At 44.5% G+C, this 26509-nt stretch overlaps 1 protein-coding gene across 1 annotated transcript in view; it reads left to right on the forward strand.

Moving 5' to 3' along the window:
- The first annotated feature begins 3746 nt into the window (after nt 1-3746).
- Nucleotides 3747-26509, forward strand: part of LOC139234196 (tryptophan 2,3-dioxygenase-like) — a 90945-nt gene continuing 68182 nt past the window's right edge. The window contains exons 1-2 of the mRNA XM_070865242.1: nt 3747-3781; nt 13307-13406. Of these exons, the coding sequence (XP_070721343.1) occupies nt 3747-3781; nt 13307-13406 (135 nt within the window). The remainder of the gene's footprint in view (nt 3782-13306; nt 13407-26509) is intronic.

The raw sequence follows: 26509 nt of genomic DNA on the forward strand, positions 1-26509 counted from the left end.
AGAGAGTCACAGCACACAGGGAGGTCCTCTTCCCTTCCCATGAACGGAAAGAGACCTCCCCAGGAGATCAACATAGTCTGGTTGCATCATCATCATAGGCAGTCCCTCGAAATCGAGGAAGACTTGTTTCCGCTCCAAAAATGAGTTCTCAGGTGACTGTACAGTCCAATATGGGAATTACAGTCTCTGTCACAGGTGGGACAAACAGTCGTTGAAGGAAAGGGTAGGTGCAGAGTCTGGTTTGCCGCATGCTCCTTCTGCTGTTTGCGCTTGTCCTACGTATGCTCTCGGCGACAAGACTCAAGGTGCTCAGCGCCCCCCTGGATGCTCTTCCTCCACTTAGGGTGGTCTTGGGCCAGGGATTCGCAGGTGCCAGTGGGAATGTTGCACTTTATCAAGGAGGCTTTGAAGGTGTCCTTGAAATGTTTCCTATGCCAACCTGGGACTTGCCTGCCATGTAGGAGTTCCAAATAGAGCGCTTGCTTTGGGATTCTCGTGTCGGGCATGCAGACAATATGGCCCACCCAACGGAGCTGATCAAGTGTAGTCAGTGCTTCGATGCTAGGGATGTTGGCCTGGTTGTACATAGCAGAGGAAGGCTCAAGCAAGGATGTTGTCAGGAGGAGCAGGCTGCAGTGCCATAAACGCTTCAATGATCTCAGCAGATCACAACATGTTAGTACAAAGCCACACTCAACCTCATCCTCCTGTGCCTCTCATCACATCCCTATTACTCTGCCTTCCCTACCCTACTCCTACACATCCTTACTCACACCAACTTACCTTGCACATCCACCCATCCCTTTCTATCTATATTATTACATCCCCATTTCAATAGCCATCCCTCACATTCACACTCACCCTCTTCCTAGTGCAATCATATCAACTAACAACACACAAGGGTAGGCAGTATTAGTTGATTGAAGAGAAGGTTGGTGTATTGTTGGTGCTGCTGTTGTGCCCAGTGCTGATCATTTTGGTGGATGATTGTCGTGGGATTCTGGGGACCAAGGTGAGTTTCAAGGGTATCCATGCAGATGGAATAAATGGCAGGTGAAATAGAGATGCCAGAGGTGATCTGTCAATGGCGGGAGAGGTAATGAGGTCGGACTGGATGGAGACTTGTGTAAACATTTGCAGCATCCTGAATCGGTAGTGGAAATGCAGTTTATAGAAGCTAGTGGTTAAGGGAACATATATCAATCAGTAGGAAGCTTTGACGACATTTGAAGTTATCAGACCCAACATTTGGTAAAGGCATGTGACAGCGGGTTTACAGTGGGTTCCTGACCTGCTGGGGTATCAAAAGACACTTTCCCACCCGACCCGCCACTGATTGCTCTGGCTGACCCCTCGCAAAGTCCAGCCCTTTGTTTTCAGATTTTGTTTCTAAATGCCTCTTCATAAAAGAACCCCAGGTACTATTTGAGGAAGGGCAGGTGAGTTCTCGCTGAAACCCTGGCCAATATTTATCCCTAAACTAACATAAATAAAAAATAGATTATCTGCTCATTATATCATTACTGTTAGTAGAAAGTTGCTGTGTGTATATTAGCGACTGCATTTCCTTACATGGAAACATTGACTACAATTTAAACATAATGAATTGTCTGTAAAGCACTTTGGGACAAGAAAAGTGCTACAAAAATGTAAATTATATTTCTTTACGCAATTTTCCATTGCCTGGAACCAAGAATAGACTCATATATGAGCCAAGAGGCTAATTTCTTCATTGTTAGGGTCATTTGTTTAATTTCAATCTCAATAGCATTAAACAATTGAATTTAATTGTGAGAAATATTAGAGAATTTACTGTCAAAAAGCTCCATTGCCCACCAATAGGATCACACAGGTTCACATAGGATATACAGCACAGAAACAGGCCATTTGGCCCAACCAGTCTATGCTGGTGTTTAAGCTCCAATTGAGCCTCCTCCCATCTTTCCTCATCTAACTCTATCAGCATAACCCTTTATTTCCTTCTCCATCATGTGCTTATCTAACCTCCCCTTAAATGCATCTATACTATTCGCTTCAACCTCTCGCTGGTGTAGCGAGTTCCACATTCTCACCACTCTCTGGGTAAAGAAGTTTCTTCTGAATTCCCTATTGGATTTCTTGGTGACTATCTTATATTGATGGCCTCTAGTTATGCTCTTCCCCACCAGTGGACACACTCTCTGTATCTCCTCTATCAAAACCTTTCATAATTTTAAAGATCTCTATTAGGTCACCCCTCAGCCTTCTCCACACGGATAACTGCATTCCCTTATGGCTTTATTCTTCCATGGTGTCTCACTAGTGTTTAGCTTTTTCTTGTTTTTAGTAGAATATATTTTTTCTCGACTCCGTTGAACATTGTTTTAAATGTTTCCCATTGCTGTTCTACATCATTGTATGCCAATATTGTTGTCCATTTTATTTTCCCAAGTTCTATTCTCAGCCCCTGAAAATCAGCTTTTCTCCAATCTATTACTCTGGTCTTCTGCATACTTATATCCTTCTCAAGCGTATTATATTATGATCACTATTGCCTCTACTTTTACTTCCCTTATCTGCTCTGATTCCTTCCCCATTACGAGATCCAATAGCGAATCCTCCCTTGTTGGGCTTTTTACATATTGGCTTAGAAAAGAGTCCTGTACACTTGTAGGAACTCCATTTCCTTAACCCCTTTACCTACCTTTCTGTCCAATTAATATCGGGATGGTTGAAATCCCCTATGATTATTATTCTATATTTACTCATTTACCTAATTTGTTTGCATATTTCTTCTTCCACCTCCCTTCCACTATTAGATTACCCCTATTAGTGCGATTGATCCTTTATTATCTTTTATCTCTATCCACATGGATTCTATTTCTGAAATTGCTCTCAGGGTGTGTGTTAAAGTGCCTGTCAATAATTACATTTACGTGGACTGATCTCGACAATGACTGAAGTTTGTGTAATGTATTTTGCTTTTGGATTCTATTTCTGTCTTGCTGATAGCTGTGTCACTTTTTGCTACTGCTAATAAGTTATCCCGAAGAAGTACAGCTGCTCCACCCACTTTGTTCCTCTCTATCTTTTCTAAATACGTTATATCCTGCAATGTTTAATTCCCAATTCTGAATTTTCTGTAGCCATGTTTCAGAATTGTCTATTCCAGTGTGGGTAAAGCTGTACCTAAGTTCCATACGCTAAGGCGATGTTTTAGCCAATTGTAATAATAAAGAATATTCCCAGGACCAACACAAGACAACCAGCTGATGACAATGCGCCGATTCGTTTGGAATTCCATTATTCGCAGCGATATGTGTATCTTAATTACGTCTGATATCAATCAACTTACTCTCCATATAATATCGTGCAATTTATAAATCAGTCTAACGATTTAAAAAAAATAATGAAGCAATATATATTGTTAACATATATATGTAGATTTGTATAATAAGCATTGCCAGTGTCAGGGAGGAGAGGGCTGATCGTGCGGGCTCCTTCTCTCAGGGTGTGTGTTAAAGTGCCTGTCAATAATTACATTTGCGTGGACTGATCTGAACGACGACTGAAGTTTGTGTAATGTATTTTTCTCTTAATATTTGCAAAGCAAATTTTATCTCCTTCACACACCGCAGTTCTGCCGTTGATTGGTCGGGACAGATAGGGGAACTCCTTTTTAAAGGGAAAAAAAAGGGGATTATTTGCATCCAAATCGTAGAAAAACGCAGCAAAGAACAAGAAGAATCCGGCGAACAAGCGAAACCATGAGTGGGTGCCCATTCCGAGGGAGTAAATCACAGTAAGTTTTAACTTAAGTTTTAGCATATGCGATTTTAATTCAAACGAGCTTTAACATTTCTAAAGTGCTATATTTTTGGGTAATTGTGCATTTTTGGATCAGAATGTCGGTTATAGGCACATTTTGTGAGGGAAAATAGAATGTAGCATAGTCATTAACTGATTCGATTTGACTCCGTGCTTAGATTATTTTTAAATTAAAGAGGAAGAGTTGGACAGCTGTAATGGTCATGTTGACACATTGAATGCTTAAATAACAGTGACTACAGTTGTAAAGTAACTCATTGTGGAGAGTTGATGTAATAAGGCACTATATAATTAAAAAACACTAATGTTTCTGTGATTCAGTAATGTCTTAGTCTAATTTGCATCATTGCATTTTAACCTTGTATAAGGATAGATGAAAGCTTTGCCAAACATTTCATAATTAAACTTAGTGCCCTAAGTACCGAGATATATTAAGCATATGTGTCTGTAGCTGCCTTAATCAGAATGTAGGTGAATTTCTGTCTCAATCTAAAATATGACAATCCAAATGAAATAATTTTATTCAGAGACATTTAAGATAATTAGAATAGAAGGCGGGAAGGTCTGACCAGAGGTTTAAACTTTTGCGATGATTGGTGTTATACAAGAAGTACAAAATAGGCTCCGATATTCAATTAGATCATGGCTGATCTGCACAGTAACTCCACTTTCCAGCCTTTGCTCCATATCCCTTAATACCCTTACCCAATATGTTAACCATATCCAAATATGTTAAACTACAGTGATCATCAGTCAAACCAGAAGGATAATAATGATGTGAAACATGCCACTCACAGTTAAACCAATAGTAATATCACTTGCAAACCTCGACAGATAATGAGATCCTCCAACCACATGTTTAAACTCTATCGAGCTTCAGCATTTTTGTGCTGCAGGAAGAAAAAAGTGCCAGCAATATCATTTGGTCTCACAATAATATTGACTCACCAAAATACCTTTACAAAATGTGACCAACTAACATCAAAGAAATTACAGATGTGAGCATGTTTTCCTGTCTACATTGCTGCCTTCCCATCTTATCACGTTTTCTGCTTCAGGGAGTATGCTAAAAAAAAGTAACATATTTTGCCCATTAGTTTGAGGATCTGATCAGTAAAACATTATACATCCATTTGCTGATTGCTTGAAACAAAAAAAAGCATAATCATGAAATCATGAAACTGCTCTTCATCTGGTCAGAGATGAATTTTGACTGAACTGATCTTGATTCCAAAAATGTTTGGTCCTTCATAGCTGACTTCATATGACCTGCAATCATCTGGAAAATGTGGCTCTGCCGGCTTTATATCACGTTCCACAGATACCAGTCTGAGTCTGAGAACTGCAGTATAATGCCCTATAGTTGCAGAAACATTGCATTGCCATGATGTTTTGACTCTCTCCCATGACTGCTGGTTGATGTCCAATCCACCTTGTAAAATGCTTTGGGAAATTTTGCTACATTAAGTACAAATTGATATTGAATGTACAAAAGTATTTCCAAATGCTTTTCATGAAGGCTGTATCCAATAAGTGCAGGCACATTGCTACGTATTCATATATCCACTGAATGTGCGTGTACACATAAACATACCTGAGGCAGAAATTTACTTTTTGTTCTTAATATTCTTGTGGCTAAATTAATTTATGGTTTTAAATCTCATTTATTTATTCTTGGGGCTAAAGCCTTCATCTTGAGCATTGGCACAAACTCTCAGGATCAACTCCATCTTCCTCCCCAATGCTAGCTGTCTCAGGCTTAACCACTGTTTAACACCTTGGCATCCTATCTGATCCTGAGCTGAGTACCTAACTCTGGGGTAAGACACTGATTTGCATATTTAAGCAGCACCCTGCCTGTTTCATGCTTGTGAGCTGCTCCCTCATTTACATTGCATCAGGCAGGCTTTGGACACTAATGATTGGTTGAGGTGTGCTCTGATTTTCAATTGCTGATCACCCATTTTTCAGGTGAGAATCATGTGGCCGGCAGTTGAAAATTGTTTTTCTTTATCAAATTATCCAGATACAGTGGGGTGAAATTGGTCTTTGGCATTGGCCAAATTGAGCAACAGTGAATCGGGCACCTGTATTACACTCTGCCAAATTTTCTTTTCATTGAAATCAATGGAAAAGAAAATCAGGAAGGGAGTTAAAGCAGGTTGCTGATTTCGTATTGCTCCTTTTGCGCGACCACTGAAGACCAATTTCACAATTTAACAAAATCTAAAGATTCATGTATTCATATGCTATTTTCTTTGAGGATTATCTAATATTTTGTATTAAACTCGTTTGACCTGAATGAAATGCACCAGATAAAGCTAATTATATTCTGGCAAGTGGACCTTTTGGGCAATTATTGGATGCATTTTGAGGATCTGATAGACACAATGAATAACCCATAAATATCTTCTCATGATGTAGTATTTGTTTGATGAATAAATATTGCAAATCACTAACTCACACAGATGCTGTTCATGCTGTTAGGAAACGTTAGTAAAAATGAATAACTTCCTTACTCATGCACAAAAGTGATATGGCACATAATGAAACCGTGATGTGACATTTAATTTACTACCCTCTCAGATGGGTGTAAAAGATCCCATGGCACTATTCAAAGAGGAGTTCATCCATCACCCCTGTGCTCGCTGACCTACATTGGCTCTCGGTTAAGCAACACCTTGATTTTAAAATTCTCATCCTTGTTTTCAAATCCCTCCATTGCCTCGCCCCTGTAATCTTGTCCAGCCCCACAACCCTCCAAGATATCTGCGCTCCACCAAGCCTGGCCTCTTGAGCATCCCTGAGTTTAATCGCTCCACTATTGGTGGCCGTGCCTTCAGCTGCCAAAGCCCCAAGCTCTGGAATTCCCTCCCTAAACCTCTCAGCCTCTCTGCCTCTCTTCCTTTAAGATGCTCCTTGAAACCTACCTCCTCTGCCCTAATATCTCCTTATTTTGGTTCAATGTCAAATTTTGATTGATAATGCTCCTGTGAAGCGCCATGAGATGTTTTACTACATTGAAAGCGCTATATAAATACAGGATGTTGTTGTTGTTGAGCAATGAGTTTTTCCAGTGTCCTGACCATTGTTCTTCCTTCAATCAAAAGCTGATAGTTTGGTTATTCATTAATTTATTGTTTATGGGACCTTGTTGTGTACTAAGTGGCTGCTGTGTTTGCCTACATAATAATAGTGACTGTACTTCAAAATTGAAGCCACTGTTTGTAAAGCACTTTGGGACATTGGATGTAATTAGATATCAACTGTAAACTTTAATACAAAAGCTGTAACTGTAAATTCTAACACTGTCATTGGAAATGTCCCTCTCCGCCATCGTAACTTTTCCATGTGTTTAGTCTGTGGACCTTTTGAGTTTTCCTGAACAAACAGTGCCTTAATTTCATCTGAAATATGACATATCCAATAATGCAGTACTCCCTCAATACGGCACTGAAGTATCACTAGGTTGGTGCAGCAGAGCTTGGTCTCCAGTCATCTTGGTTAACCCTTGCCACTGGATCAAGACCTAGCTCTGTCAAGCCCATGTGGTGGCTGGTGTGCAACGGCCACCCCACATTAAAAGAATCCACGCACAGGCATCTTCCACCCATCAATATGTAATTCGGGACCTAGAATGTCAGATCTCTCATTGAAACACCTGTGAACTCATCCCTTTTTGGTGTGGAAGCAGGTCAGCCTCGATACGAGGGACTGCCTAATGCTAACTTTGCCAGAAATGCAGCAGAACCTTTGGCCCTGATTTTAACTCCAAGTGGATTCCCTGCTCTAGCCGAAGTTAAAATTACAGTCGGGTCTCAATGATGTAATCGGGCCGCAACATGCACATATAAAGAAGGACCCTGTTTGCTTCAGGCGCATGTCCTTGCTGCCTGCTCAGGAGAAAAGATTGTAGATGTTGTGATGATGCCAGGGTGATATTAACTGCCCACTGTCAGATTTCTGTTGAGTGAGTAGGGTTAAAATCGCCCGCTGCTTGCGTCTGGAAATGGGGTTTACATCACACTTTCAATGGCTTAGATGAAATTGCCAGCCGATATTTAAGGATTGCAATGCATCTACAGAACATTTATTTTTAGTCAAAACAAGTTAATACTGTGGAGTGTGAAGCCATGACCTTCTGACTGGAATGTACTACCAGAATTAGCGATTAAAGTGGAGATCAACTTTAAAAATAGGTTTGATAGTTGGTTGCCGTAAAGGAGAATACATGGATATGGTAAAAGAGTTGGCATGTGGGATTAGTACTACTAATTATATGGAGCATAAACACCAACAGACTGGTTAGCTCAAACTGCCTGTTTCCATGTTGAGTGTATTCAGACAGAGATCGATAGATTTCAGATATTAAGGGAGTCAAGGGATATGGGAATAGTGCAGGAAAGTGGAGTTGGGGAAGAAGATCAGCCATGAATCTGTTGAATGGCAGAGCATGCTTGAGGGGCTGAGTGGCCTACTCCTGCTCCTATTTCTTATGTTCTTATATATTTTCTATGTACCATTACTGTCTGATTGCTAAAGTTATATTAATCACTAACTCTGCTAGTAGCTGCCATAGCCTCAAAACTCAGTGTAATAAAAGGCTACCCAGCTCTCTCCTGAATCTTATAGAATAGAATACCCCATTATACAATAGAATACCCCATTGTACAAACCAATACCCCATTGTACAAACCAATACCCCATTATACAATCCAATTTCCCATTGTATAATACAAACCCCATTATACAATACAATACCCCATTATAAAATCCAATCCAATTAGACAATACAATGGCGGAGCAGGCTTGAGGGGCCGAATGACCTACTCCTGCTCCTAATTCTTATACCCATTATACAAACAATAGCCCATTATACAAAGCAATACCCCATTGTACAATATATTACCCCATTATACAATGCAATACCACATTATACAATACAATACCCCATTACACAACACAATACCCCATTGTATACTACAATACCCCATTATTCAATACAAGACTCCATAATGCAATAGAATACCCCATTGTACAATGGAAAACACTATTATACAGTAGGATACTGCATTATACATTGTACGAACAACAATAAGTTGCATTTATATTATGCCTTTAACATAATAAAACATCCTAAGTTGCCTCACCGGTGCATTATCAAACAAAATTTGATTCAGAACCACAAGAAGAGATTTTGGCCAGAATATTTACCCTGGTGACGGTTTGTGTGCATGCGGGCTGCGTAGCGGGTCGGGAACCCGAAGATATGAAGAGTGCATTCTGCAGTGCGACTTTTACTTAATGGCCCCAATTGAATCAGTCATGGGCATTTCCTGGCCCAACTAAATGGAGCGCTTCTGGTGACGTAATCAACGACTCGTTTCAAGCATGGGTAGTTAAAGCAGCCTTGCACACATCTCATTTGAAGGATAATATAGGCGTGAATAAGTTGGTATCCAGATGTCTGAGCAGTGTTATAAAACTGATAAAAGTGTGGGCCATGGAGACAAGGCAGAGGGCCGCCCCAAGATTCAGTGATGCCTCCCTTGATGTTCAGATGTAGGCAGTAAGAGCATGCAGGGAGGTCCTCTACCCTGGCAATAGATGCAAAAGGTCATGCAAAGACAAAAAAGGGCATGGTTGGACATAGAGGTCAGCAACAGGGACGTTGTCAGGAGGACATGAATCCAGTGCCGTAAAACATTCAATGATTTCATGAGCTCAGGAAAGGTGAATGCAATGCCACACTCACCTTCATCCTGATGAGCCTGTCACCACAACCCCAGCACTCTGCCTTCCCAAGCCTACTCCTGCTCGTCAATCCTCACACCAACCTACCTTGCAGGTGTCCCCATCCCTCTCAGTCTATGTACATACTCACATCCCCATCCGACTAACCACCACTGACACTCATCCTCATCCTAATGCAATCTCAGCAACTAACACCACAGAAGGAGGTCATTTGGCAATGTCACGTCACTCCAATCTTTACTCAATTGACTCCCGCAGAGGAGGAGGCCCTGGAGATCACTGGAGTGGCAGAGCTGCTGGCGGTGAGATATGGAGAGAGGGGAACATCCCAGCAACCTGGTGACAAAATTACATCTCATATAGCCACATGGCATACAACAGTCACTCAGATAGTGACTGATGTCAGCAGCCAGTGAAATGCCATCATGTGCATCATGGTAATGTTACCCATTCTTAATATAACACTTCTAATTCATCTCTTTACTCTCCCTCAGGCCCATTAAGTGTCTCCTCCCCTCCCACTGTCCAGCAGGAGAAGGAAGGTGATTCCTCAGAGGAAGCTCCAGCCTCTGAGGGTGCACCATCAGCAGACCCAAACGCAGCCAGCACCAGCGCAGATACGCACACCTCGGTGGGTCCTGTGCGAGAGAATAGTGTTGTCACCTGGTGTCTCACAACTCTCAAGTGAGAAAGAGCAGATGTTGTTGACAGGGACAGCAGTGGAGAGTCCTCGTCGGAGATCGCAGGATGCTCCAAGCTCTATTGAGCTGCATGCAGATGCTAAGTCTTGGGGGCCATTGAGAAAGGGTGATATTGGAGGGGCAGCAACAATTGCTTGAGGTTCTGGCAGCTTTTGCAGCTGTGATATCTGCAAATGTACAGAGAATGGAGGAGTCTATCTCCAACATGAGCACCACAGGTGATGGCGACGATGGGCTGTCCCATGGAAGGGATAGCCACCTGCATGGAGCAGCAAATGTGCCAGTCATACAAGAACAAGATTGCTGTGGACAACAGACGGCAGAAGCTCATCAATCTCATCTTGAGGAGGGATATAAACATAGACTTTGGCGTTCGTCGCCTGACTGATGTGCAGCAAGGTACTCTCTAGCTCCTTGCTAGCAGGGAAGTGTGGGTGGCCCATGAGAGGGATGATGCTAAGAGGGGGCATGAAAGTGAGGCCTCTGCTCAAAGTTCTCACACTTTTCCCCCGTTGCCTCCCTCTTAGCCAGAGCCCCACATGCTGCCTCAGATCCTGATGGCCGAGTCTGCCCCTGCAAAGTAGCAGGAGGAGCAGTATTTGGCGGGGCCTTCACACGCTTCAAAACCCAGAGGACATCCATCAAAAGTGTCTAAGCAGGTGCAGCAGGGAAGTGAGCAGCCTGCCTCTAACTAACTCGGCTGAAACCACAGGTGTTGCACTGAGTAGAAGCACTCGGAAAAGAGAAAAAGACACAATGCTAGATGCACAAGGGTTAGCACATGGGTATACGAACAAATGTTAGTGATACGTTTCAGTTATATTTATGACACTGATAAATTTTATTTCTTTGCACCACTTTCCGATCTTGTCCATTTTTGTCTGCTACCTGGGAAGTGGCCTTGTCACATGAAGAGAATGGTGGGACATTATTTAACCTCAAACAATGGGGTTTTGGGTGAGAGGAATGGCTTGATCATTGTAGGCCCGCTTTATGGTGTTGTTTGGGATGGGCAGGGGAGCTTAGTACAGCATGTCGCAGCCATATGGGAGCATTGGAGCAAGGTAAGTAAATCTGGCCATTATGAGGCCAAACCAGGCCTCCCGGGCAGCAGTGTGCACAACTGCTGGTGGAATCTCCAACTCAGGTTCCTCCTCTTCCTCTTCTTAGTCATCCACCTGTTCCTCCTCCTCTTCCGAAGAGGCTGCGTGCTCTGCGACTTGTTCCTCATGCGGCTCCAATCCTCGCTGCTTGCACTATGTTGTGCAGCTCGCAGCAAATGACGAAGATTCTGGAGACAGTGGCTGGTGCATACTGAAGAGCTCCTCCAGATCTGTCAATGCTTATGAAGTGCATCTTCAGCATGCCTATTGCTTGCTCTATGACACATTTAGTGCTGGACATGTGGCTCTCATTATAACACTCCTGGGCTTCAGTACTTGGCCTCCTCAATGGTGTCATGAGCCACGACTTCAGTGAATAGCTCTTGTCTCCAAGCGGTCAGCTGGTAAGTCTGTTTGGAGGTGTAAAGTGCTAAAGAAGGATGGACTGGCAAGTCTTTCCATTAGCCAAGTAATCAGGGATTATGTGGGAGCATTTATGTGTTTTCCCAGCTCTCAATATTGGACTCGCACAATGGCCACTGAGCTTCCCCTTCACAGACAAGGTGCGTCAATCCCATGCTCCAGAAGTTAAAGCCAAAACCTGCCATTAAAAAGCCTCTTGGAAGTCTCTCAACAAGCATTTAAGTACTTCAATGAGGTCGCCCGCCTCTGCCGAGCGAGTCCATGACATGCTGGGAAAAGCACCATAGTTAAACACGCTGGCAATTTCAGCAATTGTTACTGCTGACACACCATCAAATCCACATGCCCAACACTTGCAAAACTCCGGTTGTAGTTTTTAAGGAGCGTCTTAAAGGTGGAGAGAGAGGTAGAAAGGCAGAGAGGTTTAAGGAGGCAATTCCAGAGCTTAAGACCTAGGCAACAGAAGGTATGGCCACCTCATCATTATAGGCAGTTCCTCGGAATCGAAAAAGACTTGCTTCCACTCTTAAAATGAGTCCTTAGGTGGCTGAACAGTCCAATACGAGAGCCATAGTCCTTGTCACAGGTGGGACAGATAGTCATTGAGGGAAAGGGTGGGTGGGATACGTTTGCCGCATGCTCTTTCCGCTGCCTGCGCTTGATTTCTGCATGCACTCGACGATGAGACTCGAGGTGCTCAGCGCCCTCCCGGATGCACTTCCTCCACTTAGGGCGGTCTTTGGCCAGGGACTCCCAGGTGTCAGTGGGGATGTTGCACTTTTTCAGGGAGGCTTTGAAGGCATCTCTGTAATGTTTCCTCTGCCCTCCTTTGGCTCGTTTGCCGTGAAGGAGTTCCAAGTAGAACACTTGGCTCGCATGCGAACGATGTGGCCAGCCCCAGAGCTGATTAAGTGTGGTCAATGCTTCAATGCTGGGGATGTTGGCCTGGTCAGGACACTAATGTTGGTGTGTCTGTCATCCCAGGGGCCATCAACAGTGGAGTGATTATACAAGACCAGAATTAGAGGAGAGCAGAGATCTCAGAGGGTTGTAGGGTGGAGGAGATTACAGTAATAGGGAGGGGCGAGGATGAGAATTTCAAAATCAAGGAGTTGCCGGACCGGGAGCCGATGTAGGTCAGCGAGCACAGGGGTGATGGGTGAACGGGATTTGATGCGAGGTTGGACATAGGCAGCAGAGTTTTAGATGAGCCAAATTTGCGGAGGGTGCAAGGTGGGAGGCCGGCCAGGAGAGCTTTGTAATAGTCGAGTCTAGAGGCAACAGAGACATGGATGAGGGTTTCAGCAGCAGATGAGCTGAGGCAGGGGCAGAGTTAAGCAATGTTATGGAGGTGGAAGTAGGCAGTCTTGGTCTTGGAAAGGATATGTGGTCGGAAGCTCAGCTCAGGGGCATAGCGCATTATACAGCAGAATATCCCAATATACAACAGAATACCCAATTATACAGTAGAATACCCCATGATATTGTAACTTGTAACTTATGGCAACTTTCTTTCAGACATTTATTTCCTTCAGACCTGCAAGAAAATTGTGACGCATCACAAGATGGAACAAACAAAGCCAGTAGAGGTGGAATACTATATGGGGAATATCTGCAGGTATGTTTAAGGATTCTGTTGCAATGTTATCCCTTAGTCAATCCTCCCTTTTTAAATTCAAAAGAATTATCTGTGCTTGTGCATGTATGCAGTTAATATATCATATAGGATTGCATCCTCCCTCAGAACTTCAGAAACAAGTCACGCTTTCTCCAATTAAATATTGGGAAGACCGGAGCCATTGTTTTCGGTCTCCGCAACAAACTCCGTTCCCTAGCCATTGATTCTATCCCTCTCCCTATCATCTGTCTGAGGCTGAACCACACTGTTCACAGCCTTGCTGTCATATTTGACCCCGAAATGAGCTTCCAACCGCATATCCAGAGCATATTTAAGACTACCTATTTCCACCTCCGTACCCATCGCCCGTCTCTGCACTTGCCTCAGCTCATCCACTGCTGAAACCCTCATCCAATCCTTTATTACTTTTAGACTTGACTATTCAAATGTACTCCTGGCTGGCCTCCCACATTCTACCCTACGTAAACAGAAGGCGATTTTTAAATTGACTAACCTTTATTTTTTCCACTGTGATCTGTAAAATTCATAATTTGCTTTTTGTGGTAATCAAATGAGAAAAGGATGTTTGCCAAATGACTCAAATTTCTTAATTTAACAAGTTGATGTCTGGCAGTGCACATTGAGTGTGCAATGGTGTAAAATGGCTGATAGTAAATTGGTAGCATGTTTTATATTTTATTTCTATTGACATCAACAAAAATCAAAAAATGTCCCGCTGTAAATGAAGTAATATCAACCATTTTACACTGTTGCACAGTCAAGATCTACCCATGAGCGTCAAGAGCAAGGCCGAAATTTTCACAGGTAAGAACGGGCGGGTTGGAGACATGAAGGGAAGTGAAAGTTGTAAAAATGTGAATCCCGACTCTAACCCGCCTCCGACTCCCCCACTTTTACCTTTCACTCAGGCGGGACAGGGGCATGGGGCGTGGCGGGTGGGGGAAAGCAGCCAACCCGCTGCTAGGAGGCAGGTTGGAAATGTAAATATTATAATGAGGCCTGAAGCCTCTACTTTAACCTGCTTTGCATGTTTCACTGCAGGCGGTCAGGGATCCCAGGGCTCGGGATTCCTACTGACAGCAAAGAGGCGGGCTCAGCCTCGCGAGCAATCCTTGTGGGCTGAGAGGAAGAAGAGTGCTTCTTCTCAATCCTCAAGCTCCACCATCATTAGTCTGGCCCTCCCTAGGGTTGGAGATCAGACCCCCCAGGGATCCGACCCACCCCCCAGGCCTGGAACATCCCTCCACACCCTCAGGCATCAGGACTCAGCCCAAGGGTTGAGGATCAGACACCCTCGGTATTGTGACTCAGTCCCGAGGTCAGGGATCAGCTCCCTCCCCCCGCCCCAGCTATCGGACCCCCAGGAGATGGGACCCCCCCGGTCTTGGAACCCTGACCCCCCAACCACATCACCATCCTGCACCGAGCATCTACTTGCACCTGTGACCTCCTGATCCGCATTCCCTGTCCGACTGGAAGCAGGAATGTCCAACCCCAAGTGTGGTCTTTATATAATTTTACCTGGTATTTACAGCACAGAAACAGGCAATTCGGCCCAACAGGTCTATGCCGGTGTTTATGCTTCACACGAGCCTCCTCCCACTCCACCCTTTTTCCATCTAACCCTATCAAAATATCCTTCTATTCCTTTCTTCTTCATGTGTTTATCTCGCTTTCCCTTAAATACATTTATGCTATTCGCCTCAAATCTGCTTTGTGGTAGAGAGTTCCACATTCTGACCACTCTCTGGATAAAGATGTTTCTCCTAAATTCCTATTGGATTTATTTGTGACTATCTTATATTATGGCCCCAAGTTCTGTCTCCCCCTTTACATCTACCCTATCAAACCCTTTCGTAATCTTAAAGACCTCTGTCAGATCACCCCTCAGCCTTCTCTTTTCTCGAAAAAAGAGCCTCAGCCTGTTCAATGTTTCCTCATCGGTACAACCCTTCAGTTATGGTATAATTCTAGTTAATCATTTGAGCATCTTCCTTAGTTCCTCTATATCATTTTGATAATATCACCAGATTTGTTCACAGTTCTCCAAGTGTGGTCTAAGCAAGGTACTATACAAGTTTAACATGACTTCTCTGTATTTCAATTCGATTCCTCTCGAAATGAACCTCAGTGCTTTGTTTGCTCTTTTGTGGCCTATTAACCTGCATCACTGTGTTGAGTGATTTATGTATCTGTACCGTCACATCCTTCTGTACCTCTACCCATTTAGACAATTATTTTCTAAGCATTATGTGGCCTCCTTATTCGTTTATGTAAATGATGAACAACAGTGGTCCCAGCATCGATCCTTGTGGATCACCACTATGCTACTTGTCCCCTGACATGTTCTGATCTTAGTCATGAGTCTACTACCTTTTCAAACGCCTTTTGAAAATCCAAAATACAGCTACAGCATTATCTTTATCTACTGTTTCTGTTACTTCTTCAAAGAATTCAGTAAGGTTGGTCAAGCATAACTTTCCCTTTTGGAATCTGTGCTGACAATTCTTTATTATATTTTCAGTTAATAGATTTTTTAAATTACATCTTTTAGTAAGGATTCCATTATCTTTCTTACCACTGACAATAAGCTAAATGGTCTATAGTTCCTTGGACTTGTTCTATCTCCCTTTCTAAATATTGGAATCACATTAGCTGTCTGCCAGTCCTCTGGCGCTATTCCTTCTTCTAATAAATTGTTATATATATGTAATAGTGCCTCTGCGATTGCTTCCCCAACTTCTTTTAATATATATGGAAATGTAGGTTTAGAGGGTGGGACATAATTGAACCACAACATACAAATATAATTCATTATTAAAATTTACATATTAATTTATCCAGCAAGACTCGATAATTACACTGGTTATAACTCGGGTGACAAAGAAAAATATATACAGGAATAAAGACAGACAAAACCGTTAAAAATATATAAAAAACACACAAATTGAGAACATTGACTTTATTCCTTTTATAGCTGAACACATCATGGGGGAGCGGGTAGGGAAACAGCAGCAAGAAGACAAAGTGACACCAAAAGAAAGAAAAACTTACATTTATATAGTGCCTTTCATGACCACCAGACATCCCAGAGCATTTTACAGCTAATTAAAAACTTCTGAAGTGTAGCCACTGTTGTAATGTAGGAAACATAATGGCCAATTTGCACACAGCAAGCTCCACAAACAGCAATGTGATAATGATCAGATAATCTGTTTTAGTGATGTTGATTGAGGGATAAATATTGGCCAGGACACTAGGGATAACTCACCTGCTCTTCGAAATAGTGCCACGGAATCTTTTATGTCCACCTGAAAGAGAAGATAGGGCCTCAGTTTAACGTCTCATCCAAAACATAGAAACATAGAAACATAGAAACATAGAAATTAGGTACAGGAGCAGGCCATTCGGCCCTTCGATCCTGCACCACCATTCAATAAGATCATGGCTAATCATTCAACCTCAGTACCCCTTTCCTGCTTTCTCTCCATACCCCTTGATCCCTTTGGCTGTAAGTGCCATATCTAACTCCCTTTTGAATATATCTAACGAACTGGCCTCAACAACTTTCTGCGGTAGAGAATTCCACAGGTTAACCACTCTGAGTGAAGAAGTTTCTCCTCATCTCGGTCCTAAATGGCTTACCCCTTATTCTGAGACTGTGACCCCTGGTTCTGGAACTCCCCAGCAACGGGAACATCCTTCCTGCAACTAACCTGTCCAATCCTGTCAGAATTTTATGTTTCAATGAGATCCCCTCTCATTCTTCCAAACTCCAATGGATACAAGCCCAGTTGATACAATCTTTCTTCATATGTCAGTCCTACCATCCCGGGAATCAGTCTGATGAACCTTCGCTATACTCCCACAATAGCAATAACGTCAGATTAGGAGATCAAAACTGAACACAATATTCAAGGTGTGGCCTCACCAAGGCTCTGTACAACTGCAGTAAGACCTCCCTGCTCCTATACTCAAATCCTCTAGCTATGAAGGCCAACACACCATTTGCCTTCTTCATCGCCTGCTGTACCTGCAAGCCAACCTTCAATGACTGATGTATCATGACACCCAGGTCTCGTTGCACCTCCCCTTTTCCTAATCTGTCACCATTCAGATAATATTCTGTCTTCCTGTTTTTGCCACCAAAGTGGATAACCTGACATTTATCCATATTATACTGCATCTGCCATGCATTTGCCCACTCACCTAACCTGTCCAAGTCACCCTGCAGCCTATTAGCATCCTCCTCACAGCTCACACATTGGTGGTGGGGAAAATGTTGGAATCAATTATTAGAGATGTAATAGCAACGCATTTGGAAAGCAGTGACAGGATCAGTCCAATTCATCATGGATTTATGAAAGGGAAATCATGCTTGACAAATCTTCTAGAATTTTTTGAGGGTGTAACGAGTAGAGTGGACAAGGGAGAACCAGTGGATGTGGTGTATTTGGACTTTCAAAGGCTTTTGACAAGTTCCCATACAAGAGATTAGTGTGCAAAATTAAAGCACATGGTATTGGGGTTAATGTATTGACGTGGATAGAGAACTGGTTGGCAGACAGGAAGCAAAGAGTAGAAATAAACGGGTCCTTTTCAGAATGGCAGGCAGTGACGAGTGGGTTACCGCAAGGTTCAGTGCTGGGATCCCAGCTCTTTACAATATACATTCATGATTTAGATGAAGGAATTGAATGTAATATCTCCAAATTTGCATATGACATTAAGCTGGGTGGCAGTGTGAGCTGTGAGGAGGATGCTAAGAGGCTGCAGGTGACTTGGATAGGTTAGGTGAGTGGGCAAATGCATGGCAGATGCAGTATAATGTGGAGAAATGTGAGGTTATCCATTTTGGTGGCAAAAACAGGAAGGCAGAGTATTATCTGAATGGTCACAGATTAGGAAAAGGGGAGGTGCAACAAGACCTGGGTGTCATGGTACATCAGTCATTGAAAGTTGGCATGCAGGTACAGCAGGCGGTGAAGAAGGCAAATGGCATGTTGGCCTTCATTGCGAGGGGATTTGAGTACAGGAGCAGGGAGGTCTTACTGCAGTTGTACAGGGCCTTGGTGAGGCCACACCTTGAATATTGTGTACAGTTTTGGTCTCCTAATCTGAGGAAGGACATTCTTGCTATTGAGGAAGTGCAGCGAAGGTTCACCAAACTGATTCTGGGGATGGCAGGACTGACATATGAAGAAAGACTGAATGGACTAGGCTTATATTCACTGGAATTTAGAAGAATGAGAGGGGATCTCATAGAAACATATAAAATTCTGACGGGGTTGGACAGGTTAGATGCAGGAAGAATGTTCCCAATATTGGGGAAGTCCAGAACCAGGGGTCACAGTCTAAGGATAAGGGGTAAGCCATTTAGGACCGAGATGAGGCGAAACTTCTTCACTCAGAGAATTGTGAACCTGTGGAATTCTCCACCACAGAAAGTTGTTGAGGACACTTCATTGGATATATTCAAGAGGGAGTTTGATGTGGTCCTTACAGCTAAAGGGATCAAGGGGTATGGAGAGAAAGCAGGAATGGGGTACTGAGGGAATGATCAGCCATGATCATATTGAATGGTGGTGCAGGCTCGAAGGGCCGAATGGCCTACTCCTGCACCTATTTTCTATATTTCTATGTTTCTATGTTAAAAAGTAATGAAGTTATGATGTCACAACAATGGGGGGCAGTGATTGATTCTTTCATATTCATTGAATCACTGGACAGAGAATTAATTTTAAGGACAGCTAAAGACCGATTTACTTTGCTTCAATTACTGATTTTCTGATTTTATTCAATATATTATTTAATTTTATTTAATATAATTTATCTTGATTTACTGATTCTACTATTGAATCCTTATTGTATTTACCATGTAAATTGAATTCCTTTTTAAAATATCTTTTCGCTTGTATCTAATTGCGTGCGCATTTTGGCTGCCGTTTCAGACCTGAGCCATTGACTACTTTTTACACTTCCTTCTCCCGCTTTTTCTCTCTTTCCCTCTCTGATCAGTATCTAATGTTAATATGCCACCTTTCATCTATCCTCTCTCATATACTCTGTCCTCTAAAATCCCTACACCAACACTTCCTTGCTCTACAACATTCCTACTCTCGTGCCAACGTCTCAGACTTGACTCCCTTTTAGACAAGCCTACAGCTTCTCTCTGTGCCTCTCTTGGTATTCTCTGAAGGCACATTGTGGCTCTCGTCGCTGTCTCCTCACAAGTAGCAACTCACATTGTCCTATCGTATTCTCTCACCGACCTTACTGCCCAGCTTGTCCTGGGAGGGCTAACCTTGCAAATCTCCTCCCCATCTAACTCTTCCCTATAAGCAATGACCATGTGTAGTCTGGCAGTAGATCAGCCATCACCGATCCTCTCCAGATCTCCTTGCAGAAAGTCCGTTCACTTGCGAATAAGACCCTTGCCATCCATGACATTATTGTGGATGACTACATTGATATCATGGCTAATATGTCCTTACTATACAGTATAAATGCACTCAAGGCCCATAGTTGAGAGAAGGTCACTCTGTGACCAGTAACCTTTATTCGCCAGCACTGAAGTGATTAAGGTAGGTGGAGCTTCCCCTTTTATACCTGAAAGTCTAGGTTAGGAGTGTCTCCCACAAGTTCACCACCTAGTGGTCAATGTTCTCATGGTGTACAACTTAGGTCAGTTTTTACATGGGTTACAATGACAGTTGAATACATGACATCACCTTCCCCCCAAAGTCCTATTGGGATCACAGGTTAATCTCTCTGGTGGTTTACGCTCCCTTGTAGCGCCTGAGTTGGGGCTCTGGTTGTTGGGCGCTGGCCTGAGTGTCTGCTGTTTGCGGTGTCTCAGGCCTGTCTGGACTGCCCACAGCAACTGGGCTCTCCTCCACTTGGTTCCGGTGTTCGGTCACCTGTGGTGGAGTGAACTATACATCGTGTTCTTCCTCTGCTTCTTCTATGCGGCTGCTGAACCTCCTTTTTGTTTGATCCACGTGTTTGTGGCAGATTTGTCCATTGGTAAGTTTAACTACCATAATCCTATTCCCCTCTTTGGCAATCACAGTGCCTGCGAGCCATTTGGGCCCTGCAGCGTAGTTGAGGACAAAGACAGGGTCATTGACATCAATACATCGCGCCCTCGCATTCCTGTCACGGTAGTCACATTGTGACTTGCGCCTGCTCTCAACAATTTCTTTCATGGTGGGGTGTATAAGGGATAACCTGGTTTTGAGCATCCTTTTCATTAGCAGCTCTGCGGGTGGAACCCCTGTGAGCAAGTGTGGTCAGGATCTATTGGCCAACAGGAGGCGTGATAAGTGGCTTTGTAGGGAACCCCGTTGGATTCTGAGCATCCCCTGTTTGATTATCTGCAATGCTCGTTCCACCTGGCCATTTGAAGCCGGCTTGAATGGTGCCGTTCTGACATGGTTGATACCATTTCCTGCCATGAAGTCCTGGAATTCAATGCTTGTAAGACGTCCAGTGGACCATGGGCAGCGAACATTGCCTGTAGACTTTCTACCGTGGCAGAGGATGTGCTTGAATTAAGAATGTCACACTTGATCCATTTGGAGTAGGCGTCTACTACAACCAAAAACATTTTTCCCATGAAAGGGCCTGCATAGTCCACATGGATGCATGACCATGGCTTGGCGGGCCAGGACCAGGGGCTAAGGGGGGCTTCCCTGGGCACATTGCCCAACTGGGCACACGTGTTGCACCTGCAAACACAAAGTTCCAAGTATGCATCTATCCCTGGCCACCAAACGTGTGAACTGGCAATTGCCTTCATCATGACAATGCCCAGGTGCTCATTGTGGAGTTCTCTGATGAACACCTCTCTGCCCATCTGGGGCATGACTACGCGGTTTCCCCACAGTAGGCAATCGGCCTGAATCGAGAGTTCATCCCTGCGCCTGTGAAATTGTTTAAATTCCTCAGGGCATGCACTGTACGTGGCTGCCCAGTCCCCATTCAGGACACACTTCTTGATTAGAGACAGTAGAGGGTCTCTATTTGTCCAGACTTAGATCTGACGGGCTGTCACGGATGAGCCTTCGCTTTCGAAAGCTTCAACAGCCATGACCATCTCAGCAGCATGCTCGGTTGCCCCTTCAGTGGTGGCTCGTGGGAGCCTGCTGAGTGCATCGGTGTAGTTTACAGTGCCCAGTCTGTGCCGAATTGTATAGTTATAGGCGGCTAACGTGAGTGCCCACCTCTGTATGCGGGCCGATGTATTTGCATTTATGGCCTTGTTGACGACCAAAAGGAATGTTAAGGATTTGTGATCTGTCTCCAGCTCAAATTTCCTGCCAAACAGGTACTGGTGCATTTTTTTTACTGATTATATACATGCAAGCGCTTCCTTTTCTACCATCCCATAGCCCCTTTCTGCCTGGGACAGACTTCTGGAGGCATAAGCTACCGGCTGTAACTGACCCTTGGTATTGACATGCTGCAACACACACCCGACCCCATAGGATGACGCATCGCACGTTAAAACAAGTTTCTTACATGGGTCAGATAGCGTCAACAGATTGTTGGAGCATAACAAATTACGTGCTCTATCAAAAGCCATTTCCTGACTGACCCCCCAGACCCAATCACGACCTTTGCGTAGGAGCACGTGTAGCGGCTCTAACAGCGTGCTCAATTTGGGAAGAAAGTTACCAAAATAGTTCAGGAGCCCCAGGAACGAACGCAGCTCTGTCGTGTTACGGGGTCTGGGTGCTCTCTGGATTGCTTCCGTTTTGGACGCAGTAGGTCTGATCCCGTCTGCTGCTACCCTCATCCCCAAGAATTCTACCTCTGAAGCTAGGAAGACGCTCTTAGACTTTTTCAGTCGCCGCTCTACCCGGTCCAGTCTGCGTAGCACCTTCTCCAGGTTGTGGAGGTGTTCTTCAGTATCGCAACCCGTGATGAGGATGTCGTCTTGAAAAACCACCGTCCTTGGAATTGACTTGAGGAGGCTTTCCATATTGCGTTGAAAGATCGCAGCGGCCGAGCTAATCCTGAACGGACATCTGTTGTACTCAAACAACCCCTTGTGTGTCGTGATGGTGGTCAGCTTCTTCGACTCACTCGCCTGCTCCTGGGTCATGTAAGCTGAGGTCAGGTCCAATTTTGAAAAAAGTTTGCCACCGGATAGCGTCACAAAGAGGTCCTCCGCTCTCGGTAGTGGGTACTGGTCTTGGAGTGACACCCGATTGATGGTGGCCTTGTAATCACCACATATTCTGACCAACCCATCCGCCTTGAGCACCGGCACAATCGGGCTCGCCCAGTCACTGAATTCGATTGGCGCCTTCCCCCAGCAGGCGGTCCAATTCGCCTTCTATCTTTTCCTGCATCACGTACGGCACCGCTCTGGCCTTGTGGTGTGCTGGCCTGGCATTCGGGTTTATGTGAATCACTACCTTGGCCCCCATGAAAGTGCCAATACCGGGTTGAAATAATGAGTCAAATTTGTCCAGGACCTGTGAGCATGATACTAGCTCCACAGAAGAGATTGCATTGACATCACCCTATTTCCAGTTCATGACAGCAAGCCAACTCCTCCCCAGTAGTGCGGGACCATCCCCTGGGACAATCCAGTGTGGCAACCTGTTCTCCAAATCTCATGGCGCTGCCTAGCACCGGAATGATCTCCTTAGCTGTGCGTCAATCGGCAATAATTTTGGCCTCCTGGCCTTGGATGCCCACAACTTGTCGAACTGTTTGATGCTCATCAGGGACTGGCTGGTCCCTATATCTAGCTCTATTGATACTGGGATGCCATTGAGGAGCACTTTCATCATTATCGGTGGCGTCCTGGTATATGAACTGTATATGTGCTCCACATGAACTCGCTGAACTTCAGCTTCCAGCAATTTCCCCCAGTGTTCATTTGGCCTCCTAGGGCTTACATCGGGCCCATCCTCCTCGTACATCAACCTGGCTGCAGGCTTCCTGCACATACGCGACAAGTGACCGCTGATGTTGCAGTTTCTGCAGGTATATTGCTGATACCTGTAAGTTCTGGCTGGGTGTTTGCCTCCACACCTTCAACATGAGCTGTTGTTGGAAACAACAGGTCCATTACCAGTCGATCGTCTCTCACTGTCTCTGTAACTGTCCTTAAGCGCACCATTGACAGGTGTTGATGGCCCCATTACTGGCCATATTGTCCCTTGCGATGGCATGAATCGCCGTTCAGCTAGCCATTGTCTTTGTTGAATTCCCCCTTTGGGTTCGACTACATGCTCGGGCATGTCCGATTGCCCCTGCCTGCCTAGAGAACTATGTCTCGCATTAACAATGTTGACTCCCTGTCCATTTGCTGCATTTAAGCCAAGATTTTTGTCAAACATCATTCTGGTCTCTTCCTCCCCTGAGATAAATGTCTGGGCCATCAAAGCCGCCGTTTCCAGGGTCAGGTCTTTGCTCTCAATCAGTTTCATGAAAACCCCAGCGTGCCCGATGCCCTCAATAAAAATGTCTCGCTGCATCTCCGCTCTGCATGCATCTGGAAACTTACATAGGCTCGCCTGTCGCCGGAGGTCTGCCACGAAGTCTGGAACACTTTGCCCTTCTCGCCGCTGGTGCATGTAAAACCGGTGTCTCACCATGTGCATGCTGCTTGCCGGTTTAAAGTGTTCCCCGATCAACTTACTGAGCTCTTCAAAAGTCTTGTCCGCCGGCTTCTCTGGCGCTAGAAGGTCCTTCATCAGGGAGTGCGTCCTGGATCCACAAACTGTCAGGAGATGAGCCCTGCGTTTGTCGGCCGAATCCTGTCCCAGCCATTCCTTAGTGACGAAACTTTGCTGTAGTCTCTCAATAAAATCGTCCCAATCATCACCAACACAGTACCTCTCATCTGTGCTGCTCGTGGCCATGCTCGTGTGGTTTAAATCCCAGTTTCTCGTCGCCAATAATATGTCCTTACTATACAGTATAAATGCACACGAGGCCCATACTTGAGAGAAGGTCACTCTGTGACCAGTAACCTTTATTCGCCAGCAATGAAGTGATGAAGGTGGGTGGAGCTTCCCCTTTTATACCTGGAAGTCCAGGTTAGGAGTGTCTCCCACAAGTTCACCCCCTTGTGGTCAATGTTCTCACGGTGTAGAACTTAGGTCAGTTTATACATGGGTTACAATGACAGTTGAATGCATGACAATGGCACTAACTGAAACTTGACCGAGGGATAATGACACACTACCTTTAATCGAAGATTCCCCTCTCGACTATACCTTCCAACACTTGCCCCATCCAGACCGCCATTGTAGCGGTATAGCTCTCATCACTAAGTCATACCTTGGTCTGTCCCTCTACTCCTCCGACACTTTCTCATCTTTTGAACATCTCGCCTTATTTTACCCCTCCCACCTCTCATTCAAAATTCTCGTTTTGTATCGCTCACCCAACTATGATAAAAGCTTTATCACGGATATATCCTCACTGCTTTTCTCCCACAGCCTATTCACCGAGCGACTTCTCATCCTCGGTGACTTCAACCTCCATCTCAATTCATCATGGTCTCTCTCCTCTGAGTTCACTACCTTCCTGTCCTCCCTTAATCTCTCCCTCCATGCAAATTTCTCAACCCATATTCATGGCCACCCCCTTGACCTTGCAAGCTCTCGTGGCCTTGCTATTCCAACCATATCGATTAAAGATGAAGCCATCGCTGACCATTTCCTGGTATCGCTCTTGACCCACATCCCCCTTCCCCAATCCAAAACTACTTCTTCTGCATCCGCCCCCAGAAAAAACTCTCTCCAAATTCTCTTACAACTGCACATATCAACTCAAAACTGTTCAACCTTTGGCTCTCTTTTAACAATGACATTTCTGCAGCCACCGATCTGCTCAACCACACCCTCATCACCACCTTTGATGCCCTAGTCCCTATTAAAATTATTACTCTATCCCACACTGGCCGTTCCCCCTGGTACAGCCCTCATCTTCGCTCCCTCAAGTCAAAAGGGCGCAGATGTGAACGGATGTGGCGGACAACTTGTTTAGCCATTCATCGCCAGATCTGGCTCGAATACATAAAACATTATCGGTTCCTATTCTTGTCTACAAAAACTGCTCACTATTCCAGGATCATTCTGCATTGCAAAAATAACCCCCGACTATATTCTCTACTGCAAACCATCTACTTAAAGCCCTCCGCCCTGTCTCCACCACACTCACCTCCATCAATAAGTGTGAGGAGCTGATGGATTTCTTTGTCTCAAAGATTGAGACCATCTGATCAGCTACCTCTGCGAGTTCCCTTCCTTCCCCTAGCCCACAGGGCCAAACTTCATCTGAGGCTCCCACCTGCCCTAGCCTTAAACTCATATCTTTGTCTAGTTTCTCTTTGATCTTCCCTCTTGATCTCTCGAAACTCATCTTGTCCATGAGACCCACTTCCTGCTCTCTTGAGCCTATTCCCACTAAACTGCTAACCACCCAACTTCCTTTTTTGGCTCCCATGTTAGCCGACATTGTTAACAGTTCTCCCTCCTCAGGTACTGTTCCCCTCTCTTTCAAATCTGCTGTCATCAATCCTCTCCTCAAAAATCCAAACCTTGACCCCATTTTGCTTGCTAGCTATCGCCCCATCTCCAATCTCCCTTTCCTGTCCAAAGTACTTGAATGTGATGTCGCCTCCCAAATCCGTGACCATCTTTCTATGAATTCAATGTTTGAATCCCTTCAATCTGGATTTCTCCCTTGCCACAGCAAGGGAGAAATGGCTCTCATCAAAGTCACAAATGACATTCTTTGTGAGTGTGACAAAAGTAAACTATCCCACCTCGTCCTTCTGGACCTGTCTGCAGCCTTTGACACGGTATGCCACTCCATCCTCCTCCAACACCTCTCCACCAACGTCCAGCAAGGTGGGACTGCACGCGCCTGGTTCCATTCTTATCTATCTAATCATAGCCATAAAATATCTCCTGCAATGGCTTCTCTTCCCACTCCTGCATCGTTACCTCTGGTGTCCCCCAAGGATCTGTCCTTGGCCTCCTCTTATTTCTCATCTATATGCTGCCCCTTGGCGATATCATCCAAAAACACAAAGTCAGTTTCCGCATGTA

Source organism: Pristiophorus japonicus, chromosome 2 (genome assembly GCF_044704955.1).
Source record: "Pristiophorus japonicus isolate sPriJap1 chromosome 2, sPriJap1.hap1, whole genome shotgun sequence".
Classification (NCBI taxonomy): Eukaryota; Metazoa; Chordata; class Chondrichthyes; family Pristiophoridae; genus Pristiophorus; species Pristiophorus japonicus.